The following is a 12,243-nucleotide window of genomic DNA, read 5'->3' as shown; positions in this document are numbered from 1 at the left end:
ACACAGCCTGTTCAGCTGTTAGCAGTTGATGGCCATTTCCTTGATTTCCACTTCTTTGCTACCACTGAAAAAGCTACTATCAATATTTTTGTACATAAAAATCCTTTCTTTTTTTTTTTTTTTATCAATTTGGTATACAGACTTAGTAGTGGTTTTGCTGAGGTAGAGAGTATGCACAAATATGTAGTCCTTTGGATAATGCCCCAAATTGTTCTTCAGAAGTATTAGACCAGCTCAGAACTTCATTAAAAGTGTTAATATTCCTTTTTTCCCCCCCCACACATCCCTTCAAGGATTTGTCATTTTCCTCTTCTCTCATGTTAGTCAATCTGATAGATATGAGGTGATACTTTGGAGATGTTTTAATTTGCATTTCTTGAATCAGTGATTGAAAGCATTTTTTTTCTGTGACTGTTGATAACTTTGATTTCTTCTGAAAACTGCCTGTTCATATCTTTGATCATCTTTCAATTGGAAAATGGCTCTATTGTAAATTTATCTGAATTCTCCATAGCTTTGAGAAATGCAGCCTTTATCAAAGAAACTTGCTTTAAACATTTCCCTCCTCTCAATTTCCTGCTTTCTAATTTTGGGTGCACTGGTTTCATTTTTGGACAACCTTTTCAATTTCCTATAATCAAATTTATCCATTGGATTTTCCATGACCCTTTCTGTTGCTTGGTTAATCATAAGCTCCTTATTCTTATCCCTAGAGCTGATAAGTATATATATATATTTTTTTTTTCCATTGACCTATTATTTCGTAACATTTTTGACTTTAACACTTCTCATTTATCAGAAAGCCTAGTAGTTGAATGCTGCTGGTATTAATTTCTGAGCTTTATGACAGTTTGGAAAATTTCATATCATGGTTGAGTCTCTTCTTTGAGATGGGAGAGAGGGAGAAACATTTGGCTCTGTGATTTTATTATTCTATTCTAATTCCATTGGTATAAGGAATCCAGTTGTGAAAAGCTCTTTGCAGAGCTGTAGTTCATCTCTACTTTAGTTTTATAATTGTCTGGAGGGTACTGAGACACCAAGACCATGATCATGAGGCAATACATGTCAAATTGCCTTTGGAATGCCTTAGGAATAAATCCATGTCTTTTCCAATTATATGTATCTGCTATACTCAATCTCTAGTTAAGTTTGTTGATATTAATATTCATTTTAAGAAAGGAAATGAATATTGTTTTGTAGTAATAAAACAAATTAAAATGATGCTAGATTGTATTTGGTAGGTTGTTTTTTTTTTTTTTAAGATCTTTTTAAGATACAAATTCTAGATTCAATGCAGATTAGATATTTCATCAAACAATGAATGGGATACCTTCCTTTCTCTTCCTTTATCGAGGTGCTCCAGGGGAGCAGCCATGGCTGCCCATGTCATTTGGATGAGTTGGGAGTTACTAGCTGGGCTTTAGTTCAATGAGATGGAAGACTATCACTCCTGATAATCTTTTTTCACCACCATATCCTAAAGTCTTTGTGGCCTGGGTGTTCGCTCTTGATGCTGTATTCTACAGACTCCTTCTCATCCATCTTGTTCTTTCACCTTTAGTTAGAACTTTTGGATTGAATGTTCAACCCATAGCTGAACTTGTGTAATCCAGGAGTTGTAGTGGATAGAGCCCCATGTTTGGAATCAAGAAAACCAGAACTCTAGCATTGCTTCAGATACTAGCCGTTAGGCTTTGAGGAAGTGTTAATGTTGCTTATGTTTAAAAAAAAAAAAATAGCACATAGCTATAAAGGTTTTTGGTGAGGATCAGACGCTGTAAAGCACTTTGCAATTGTAAAAAACTGTATAAAGGCTAGCTAATCAATATATTATTGCTTCCCCTAACTAGATTGCCAACTTCTTAAGAACAGGAACTATCTGTTTTTTTGTTTATTAATATCTTTTTCAGTAATTTCTCCAAGAACACAAAATTGTTCATTTCTCTAGATGAATTTTGATTTTACAGGACAAATTTGTGTAAGTTGAATTGGGTGTTAGAGAGTGCTATAGAAAAAGAGAGAGATGCAAGTCTCTTTTAAGAAAAGATGAACTTGGACATGGATGATTGAACTGATGTGTTAATGTTTTTAAAGATAATTTCTTACGTATGCTATGTATCATTTTTAGGTTATGATATTTCTCTTTTTTTTTTTTTTTTTTTTTTTTTCTTAAGGATGATTTTTATTTTTTATTTTTTATTTTTTTTTTTTTTAATTTAATAGCCTTTTATTTACAGGATATATACATGGGTAACTTTACAGCATTAACAATTGCCAAACCTCTTGTTCCAATTTTTCACCTCTTACCCCCCCACCCCCTCCCCTAAATGGCAGGATGACCAGTAGATGTTAAATATATTAAAATATAACTTAGATACATAATAAGTATACATGACCAAAACATTATTTTGCTGTACAAAAAGAATCAGACTCTGAATTATTGTACAATTAGCTTGTGAAGGAAATCAAAAATGCAGGTGTGCATAAATATAGGGATTGGGAATTCAATGTAATGGTTTTTAGTCATCCCCCAGAGTTCTTTTTCTGGGTATAGCTGGTTCAGTTCATTACTGCTCCATTAGAAATGATTTGGTTGATCTTGTTGCTGAGGATGGCCTGATCCATCAGAACTGGTCATCATCTAGTATTGTTGTTGAAGTATATAATGATCTCCTGGTCCTGCTCATTTCACTCAGCATCAGTTCGTGTAAGTCTCTCCAGGCCTTTCTGAAATCATCCTGTTGGTCATTTCTTACAGAACAGTAATATTCCATAATTTTCATATACCACAATTTATTCAGCCATTCTCCAACTGATGGACATCCATTCAGTTTCCAGTTTCTAGCCACTACAAAAAGGGCTGCCACAAACATTCGTGCACATACAGGTCCCTTTCCCTTCTTTATAATCTCTTTGGGATATAATCCCAGTAGTAACACTGCTGGATCAAAGGGTATGCAGTTTGATAACTTTTTGAGCATAGTTCCAAACTACTCTCCAAAATGGTTGGATTCGTTCACAACTCCACCAACAATGCATCAATGTCCCAGTTTTCCCGCATCCCCTCCAACAATCATCATTATTTTTTCCTGTCATCTTAGCCAATCTGACAGGTGTGTAGTGGTATCTTAGAGTTGTCTTAATTTGCATTTCTCTGATTAATAATGACTTGGAGCATCTTTTCATATGACTAGAAATAGTTTCAATTTCTTCATCTGAGAATTGTCTGTTCATATCCTTTGACCATTTTTCAATTGGAGAATGGCTTGATTTTTTATAAATTAGAGTTAATTCTCTATATATTTTGGAAATGAGGCCTTTATCAGAACCTTTGACTGTAAAAATATTTTCCCAGTTTATTGCTTCCCTTCTAATCTTGTCTGCATTAGTTTTGTTTGTACAAAAACTTTTCAGTTTGGTATAATCGAAATTTTCTATTTTGTGATCAGTAATGATCTCTAGTTCTGCTTTGGTCATAAAGACCTTCCCCTTCCACAGGTCTGAGAGGTAAACTATCCTATGTTCCTCTAATTTATTAATAATTTCATTCTTTATGCCTAGGTCATGAACCCATTTTGACCTTATCTTGGTGTACGGCGTTAAGTATGGATCAATGCCTAGTTTCTGCCATATTAGTTTCCAATTTTCCCAGCAATTTTTATCAAACAGTAAGTTCTTATCCCAAAAGCTGGGATCTTTGGGTTTGTCAAAGACTAGGTTGCTATATTTGTTGACTGTTTTATCCCTTGAACCTAATCTATTCCACTGATCAACTAATCTATTCCTTAGCCAATACCAAATAGTTTTGGTAACTGCTGCTCTATAATATAATTTTAGATCTGGTACAGCTAAGCCACCTTCATTTGATTTTTTTTTCATTAATTCCCTTGAAATTCTTGACCTTTTGTTTTTCCATATGAACTTTGTTGTTATTTTTTCTAGGTCATTAAAATAGTTTTTTGGGAGTCTGATTGGTATAGCGCTAAATAAATAGATTAGTTTAGGTAATATTGTCATCTTTATTATATTTGCTCGCCCTATCCAAGAGCATTTAATATTTTTCCAATTGGTTAGATCAGACTTAATTTGTGTGAAAAGTGGTCTGTAATTTTGCTCATAAAGTTTCTGATTTTCCCTTGGCAGATAGATTCCTAAATATTTTATATTATCAGTAGTTACTTTAAATGGAATTTCTCTTTGTAACTCTGACTGTTGGATTTTGTTAGTGATATATAAGAATGCTGATGACTTATGTGGGTTTATTTTATAACCAGCAACTTTGCTAAAGTTGTGGATTATTTCTAATAACTTTTTAGCAGAATCTCTGGGGTTCTCTAAGTATACCATCATGTCATCGGCAAAGAGTGATAATTTGGCTTCCTCATTGCCTATTCTTATTCCTTTAATCTCTTTCTCAGCTCTTATTGCTATAGCTAGCGTTTCTAATACAATATTAAATAGTAACGGTGATAGTGGGCAACCTTGTTTCACTCCAGATCTTATTGGGAATGGTTGCAGTTTGTCTCCATTACATATGATGCTTACTGATGGTTTTAAATAGATGCTGCTGATTATTTTAAGGAAAAGTCCATTTATTCCTATACTCTCAAGTGTTTTTAATAGGAATGGATGTTGGATTTTATCAAATGCTTTTTCTGCATCTATTGAGATGATCATATGGTTTTTGTTAATTTGGTTATTAACATGGCCAATTATATTGATAGTTTTCCTAATATTGAACCAGCCCTGCATTCCTGGTATAAATCCTACTTGATCATAGTGTATTATCTTGGAGATGATTTTCTGTAGTCTTTTTGCTAATATCTTATTTAAGATTTTAGCATCAATATTCATTAGGGAGATTGGTCTATAATTTTCTTTCTCTGTTTTCAGCCTACCTGGTTTAGGTATCAGTACCATGTCTGTGTCATAGAAGGAATTTGGTAGGACTCCTTCATTCCCTATTTTATCAAATAATTTATATAGCATTGGGGCCAATTGTTCTTTAAATGTTTGGTAAAATTCACATGTAAATCCATCTGGTCCTGGGGATTTTTTCTTAGGGAGTTGTTTAATTGCCTGTTCTATTTCTTTTTCTGAAATGGGACTATTCAAGCAATTTACTTCCTCCTCTGTTAGTCTGGGAAGTCTATATTTTTGGAGGTAGTCATCCATTTCACTTAGGTTATCAAATTTATTGGCATAAAGTTGAGCAAAATAACTCCTTATTATTTCTCTAATTTCCTCTTCATTGGTGGAAAGTTCTCCCTTTTCATTTTTAAGACTACTAATTTCATTTTCCTCCCTCCTTTTTCTAATCAGATTTACCAAAGGCTTATCTATTTTATTGGCTTTTTCATAGAACCAACTCTTAGTTTTATTAATTAGTTCAATAGTTTTTTTACTTTCAATATTTTTAATTTCTCCTTTTAATTTTAGAATTTCCAATTTAGTATTTGATTGGGGGTTTTTAATTTGGTCTTTTTTTAGTTTTTTTAGTTGCAAGCCCAATTCATTAATCTTTTCTTTCTCTGTTTTATTCAAGTAAGCCTCTAAGGATATAAAATTCCCTCTTATTACCGCTTTGGCTGCATCCCACAAATTTTGGTATGATGTCTCATCATTGTCATTATCTTGAGTGAAATTATTAATTGTATCTATAATTTGCTGCTTCACCCAATCATTCTTTAAGATGAGATTGTTTAGTTTCCAATTACTTTTTGGTCTATTTCCCCCTAACTTTTTGTTGAATGTAGTTTTTATTGCATCATGATCTGAAAAGAAAGCATTTACTATTTCTGCTTTCTTGCATTTAATTTTGAGGTCTTTATGTCCTAATATATGGTCAATTTTTGAATAGGTTCCATGAACTGCTGAGAAGAAAGTATATTCCCTTCTATCTCCATTCAATTTTCTCCAAAGATCCAACATACCTAATTTTTCTAATATTCTATTTACTTCTTTAATTTCTTTCTTATTTGTTTTGTGGTTTGATTTGTCTAATTCTGAGAGTGCAAGGTTGAGATCTCCTACTATTACAGTTTTGTTGTCTATTTCTTCTTGCAACTCTCTTAACTTCTCCTTTAGGAAGTTGAGTGCCATACCACTTGGTGCATATATGTTTAATATTGATATTGCTTCGTTGTTTATGCTACCCTTTAGCAGGATGTAGTTTCCTTCCTTATCTCTTTTAATTAGATCAATTTTTACTTTTGCTTGATCTGAGATAAGGATGGCTACCCCTGCTTTTTTGACTTCACCTGAAGCATAATAGATTTTGCTCCAGCCTTTTACCTTTACTCTATATGTATCCCCTGCTTTAAATGTGTTTCTTGTAAACAACATATTGTAGGGTTCTGACTTTGATCCAGTCTGGTATCTGCCTCCTCTGTATGGGAGTTCATCCCATTCACATTTACGGTTAGAATTACTAAATCTGTATTTCCTGCCATCCTAATAACCCCAGATTGTGCTTTACTTATTCTTGCCTCCCCCAACCCTCTTTCCCCTTTTAAACTTATGTACCCCTCTTGTATCACGATACTTATCCTCTTTATAATCCCTCCCTCCCCCCTTTGAGTCTTTCCCCTTCCTTCCCTTATTACTCTTTTCTTTTCCCTTTTCCTCTCCCCGTTTTTAATGAGGCGAGAGAATTTTCTCTAAAACAAATGTCAATTATTTTTCCTTTGAGCCAACTCTGATGAGAGTAAGATTCACACAATGTTCCTCCCCCTCTCTAAATTCCCTCAGATATGATAAGTTTCCTTAGCCTCTTTGTGGGATGTGGTTTCCCTCTTTTATCCCTCCTTCCCACCTTATTCTGCCATCATCCCTTTTCCATATCTACTTCCCTTTTTTATGTTATATCAGTACTATCAAATTTTACATGTATTTTTTGTATATCCACAACAGAAATACAATTCTCAAGAGTTATTTTACCTTTTCTGCATCTCTTGAGTTCTATTCTTGGAGATCAAATTTTTGTTTAATTCTGGTTTTCTTCAGAAACAAATGGAATTCATTTGTTTCATTAAATGTCCATCTTCTTCCCTGGAAGAAAATGCTCAAGCTTAGCTGGGTAGTTTATTCTTAGCTGCATCCCAAGTTCTTGTGCCTTTCGAATATCATATTCCAGGCCCTTCTTTCCTTTAATGTAGAGGCAGCCAGATCCTGGGTGATCCTTATTGTGGCACCTCGGTATTTAAATGGTTTTGGCTGCTTGTAAAATTTTTCCTTTATCTGATAGTTCTGAAATTTTGCCACAATATTCCTTGGTGTTTTTATTTTAGGGTTTCTTTCAGAAGGTGTTAGTAATTCTTTCAATGCCTATTTTACCTTCTGATTCTATTACATCTGGGCAGTTCTCTTTGATGATTTCTTGAAAAATAGTATCTAGGCTCTTATTTTCATCATAGTTTTCGGAAAGTCCAATAATCCTCAGATTATCTCTCCTAGATCTATTTTCCAAGTCTGTCATTTTAGCAAGTAGATAATTCATGGTTTTCAGTTTGTCATTTTTTGGTTTTGCTTGACTGATTCTTGCTGTCTCAATGCATCATTAGTTTCAATTTGTTCAGTTCTAATTTTAAAAATTATTTTCTTCATTAGCTTTTTTACTTCTTTCTGTATATGTCAATTGAGTTTTGAATGTATTGTTTTGGTCTGTGGAATTTTTTCCATTTCACTAATTTTTTTTAGTGAATTATTTTCTTTTCAATTCACCGATCCTACTTTCTTGCGTGTTCTTTGTCTTTTCAATTCACGGATCCTACTTTCTAGTGAATTCTTTATTTTTCAATTCACAATTCTTACTTTCCTGTGATTTTTTTTTTTCCAATTCACCAATTTGCACTTCCTGGAATTTTTAACTTTTCAATTCGTATTTCAGGAAGTTGTTGCTCTCTTGTAAGGCTTCTCTTTCCTTTCCCCATTTATCTTCTAACTCTCTTTTGAGACTTTTAATGGTCTCTTCCATGAGAGCATTATGTAAAGGAGGACAGTCTGATGCATTTTTGCTGTTTGAGGTCTCTTCAGGTTTGCTGACCTGCTCTTTTTCTGCATAGAAGCTGTCGATTGTTCTTTTCATCTTTTTATTCATGTTTTAAAGCCTTTAGGGTAGGTCTCCTAGGCAAGGGGGTTACCAGCTTCCTCTGCAGAGCAGGGAAAGATTTAAAGCGATTTCCGGCTCTGAGGTATGGGAGTGCTCTGGGTGAGTTTTCCCTTCCCCCAACAGGAAGTGGATTCAGCACTGGCCGAGCTATCAACCGGCTTAGTAGGGCTGAGTGGATTATCGATTGCCCTAGGCTAGAGACTAAGTGGTGAAAGTGTCACCGCCAGGCGGACCTCTTGTGGGACTGTGAGTATTAGCAGCTGAGCCAGACAGCAGACCGCCCGAACTCTGCCCCAGTGTCTCTGCCCAATGCAAATCGGCCCTGGAAAGCTCTATGGCCCCTAAGCCGAGGCTCCCACTGTGCAGATTGGAGGCTAACCGGGCTGCGTCCTCCTGCCGTGCAGGATCACAACTCCCCAAGGAAAAGCCCGTGCTGCGGGTTGAGGCTCTTGGCGCTTGTGCTGAGATCTGTGCTTTCACCCTCGGTTTGAGACTCTCCTCGGAACCTAATTTCTCTCCCTGTCTGCGCCGATCTCCCCCCTGGCCCCGGAACCAACCTTTTTTGGCGAGACTGCAGATTTTCTTTGGCAGGTGAGTTGTTCTACTTCTTATCTTTTCCGAATTGTAGCAGTCAAGACTATTTTTGAGGCTCGATATAATATTGGTAACGAGGGTAAGAGAAGAGCTTAGAAAGTCGCGTGTGTCTTCTCCGCCATCTTGGCTCCGCCCCCCTATGATATTTCTCAATACTATTTGATCATTGTTTTATTCAGCATCCCTTCCAAACTATTGCATAATTTTTATTATAATCTTGAATTTTCTTAATAAGTTATTATAAAGGTGTTTCACTTGCAGATATTCTGTTTTTCTTACTTGTAGAACTTATATGGCAATATTTGAATTGTCTTGAAACAAGGAAAGTGTATTAATATTTGATTTTTTTCTTATTTTTAGGATTTTGAGCAACAATAAAATATCAGAGTTGAAAAATGGTTCATTTTCTGGGTTAAGTCTTCTGGAAAGATTGTAAGTATTGATTTAAATAATTTATTATTTTAATAGTTTACATATTTAAATGCAAGTTTGCATTCTGATCTTAATTGCTAGAGATATTTATTTGTGTGCATTGTGGCTGAAACATTTACTGTAAAACTTGTAATTACATTTAATTGAAAATCCATTATTATTCCAAACCCTAGACCCTTTTAAAGAGTAGAACATAACTGAGTATACCTTAGAACAGTTGTATCAAATAGAAATGAGATGATAAATTATATTAAGGATCCTTTTGCATACATGTTGACCTGTTGTGATTGTTCAGTCATAACCTACCTCTTTTTAAATCTGTGAACCATAGCACACCAAGTGCTTCAGTAATCTAGTATCTCTTAAAAAAAAAAAAAAGGCAAAAAATATTGTTCTTGTCCTTAAGGAGATCACCTTAAGGAGAGAACATAAAAACAGTACTATTTATCTAAAGAGTCATAAACTCAGTATGCATGGGAGGTATTCTTGATAGTAAGGCACTAGCCCCAGATGGGAGGGCCTTGGAGGAGATTGTGGCAAACGTTTGAACTGGGGGAAGGTAACTAGACAGGATGAATTGTTAGCTGAGTCTTTTTGGAACCAGGGAAGTCAGTAGAAAAAAGTGACCAAGAGAATATATCAGATATAGTGGATAACTTGTGAAAATGCATGGAGTTTGGAAGAGAGACTCTTTTATGAGGACAACAGTAATGATTCAAAATGATTCTTATGATTAAGAAATACTCCCTTATTAGATCATACTAGAGAGTAAAGTTTAAGATAACTTGAAAGATGGGAAGTAATCATGTCACCAAATGCCAGAGAATTTTATATTTGATCCTAGAGTCTATTGAAAAGGAGAGTAACTTGGTTGAAACTTTTAGGTCAAACACTTTGGCCTTTTAGTGGGAAAAAAAAAGCGGGGGAAGACTTGAGGCAGTTGATACCAGTTTGTACGCTATCTCCAATCCAGTGACTTTAATTATCACACCCAGTAGTTTTGGCTCTTCTTTCCCTGTCTTGTTTCATTGCTATTAGAATTTTTAGAATTATATTAAATAATATGATTAATTATATTGACTTTTCTTGCTGATGAACCATCCCAGTATCCCTGGTATAATTCTAACTAGACTGTAATGAGTGATTTCCTAGCTTTCTGATAGAATTTTACTTAAAAAATATTTGAATTTATTGTCTTTTATGATACTGGTTTCTGTAGTTCTTCTGTGATTTATTCTTCTCTGGTTTAGGCATTAGGACTTTTAAATAATCTTTTACAAAAGGATTTTCATAATGTTTTCTTAATTTTTGAAAATAATGTGTATAATTTTGGTATTAATTTTTCTTGAAAACTTTGATAGAATTCTTCTGTAGATCCATCAGGTCAAGGCTTTTTTACTTGGTAAAAAAGGTTTCTCAACAGATTATTCTATTTTTCCATCTTGAAACTGGGTCATTTAAGATCTATATTATCTGTTTGGGAATAGTTATATTTTTGAAGGAAATCCTCCATTTTATATTCTCAGTTTTGTCAGCATATAACTAAGGCCATTCATTATTATTATTTGCTAGTTGTTATCTTTTTTTCCTTCACATTTTATTTTGTGACTGCTCTGATAGTCTTAAGTGAGAGGAAACAGAAACCTGAATATATGGTACATATTTTGGCAGAGGGAGGGGGCAGGGTTTGAGAGGTATGCTGCAGGAAACAGAAATTAAGATTTGAAAACTGGACATGTGGTCTGAAGGAAATGGAAATCAGCATAAAGCTGAGATTTTGGAGAACTTGGGAGATAGAAGGATAGTTGATCCTTTGACAGGGATAGGGAAGTATGAAAGAGAGAGAGGAAAGATTGGGGGAAAGATAATAAGTATAGTTTTTGACATGCTAAGTTTAAGATGTATCATGTTCATCTACTATAAAATGTGAAGTGATTGGTGACATGGGACTGAAGCTTAGAAGAGAGACTGAGCTTGAATCTGTGCAGATCTAGGAGTGTTCCGTGTTGAGATTAGGTCCATCGTTGCTGATGAGAGTAAAAAAGAGAGAGTGTTTATAGGGAGAAGAGAACAGGGCCTGTGACAGAATGATCTCTATTATGTAATAGAAATCTCTCTAGAAAAATGAAAATAAAGCAAATATTTTTGTATAAGATTTTATCTTTTCTTTGATTTCAATTACAATTTTGTTAATATATTGTTATTCAATTTTACTTTTGGCACTGTGTTGCTAAAGAGAACATAGTGAGAAAGCTATAATAAAAATCATGCATAATATTTAAAACTTATTAATTTAAGCTAATTCATGATAAAATTATTTCAAATTAATGTTTTAATTTTGTGGTTAATAAATAACATCCAAAATTAATTAAAAATGAAAACATTGAAACCAAACACTAGAAATTTTGTTCACAAATTTTAAGACATGAAGACTATTTCATTAGATTGTTATTTTTTTTTCAATTTTATGATAAAATACAAAAACAATAGACTGTACAAAGAATTATGTTGCCATGTTTAGCTCTTTGTTTTGCAAATAGACATGTGAATACATTTTTGTATCAATCTTCTCAGCTTCTACTTCTTTCCAAGAGAAGTGCAATTTTTAAAATAAATTAAACTAGAATGACCTCATATTTCAAAAACTCTGGCAAACAGAAATAAATAATGCCAATTCTGTTTTTGAAAGCATGGTTTTCTTTAAAGGCTTTAAACATCTATAGTGAGAACTAGTTCAACATAAATTTATAATAAATCATATATTTAATCTCTTTCCATAAAATGTATCTCATGAATAAGGAAATAAAGTAATGATTTAAAGACATTGCATAATAAAAGCTCCTTACCATAAAACATTTTTTTTATTAACAGCAGTATTAATAAAGCATTACCAAAAATATTTTTAATCTTAAGATCTTCTCTTTTTACTATTTCATTGGTTAACATGACCTGGTGATTATAAAACATATGTAGAATCTGTATAACTGACATTGTACATAAATTCCAGCTTTAAAATCTTAAGGGAAATGATACTTAGACATATTTTGCAAAGTATTTTTAAAAGAATGCTTTATGTTTATGGTCTTTTTGTTTTTAAGGCTTTT

At 33.7% G+C, this 12,243-nt stretch overlaps 1 protein-coding gene across 1 annotated transcript in view; it reads left to right on the top strand.

The window, feature by feature from the left end:
- ADGRA3 (adhesion G protein-coupled receptor A3) overlaps nucleotides 1-12,243 on the top strand; it is a 125,020-nt gene that overhangs the window by 31,108 nt on the left and 81,669 nt on the right. Inside the window, exon 2 of the mRNA XM_031943068.1 lies at nucleotides 9,068-9,139. Within this exon, the coding sequence (XP_031798928.1) occupies nucleotides 9,068-9,139 (72 nt within the window). The remainder of the gene's footprint in view (nucleotides 1-9,067; nucleotides 9,140-12,243) is intronic.

The sequence above is a fragment of the Sarcophilus harrisii genome, chromosome 6, assembly GCF_902635505.1.
Source record: "Sarcophilus harrisii chromosome 6, mSarHar1.11, whole genome shotgun sequence".
NCBI lineage: Eukaryota > Metazoa > Chordata > Mammalia > Dasyuromorphia > Dasyuridae > Sarcophilus > Sarcophilus harrisii.
This window is presented reverse-complemented; position numbering and strand designations above follow the sequence as displayed.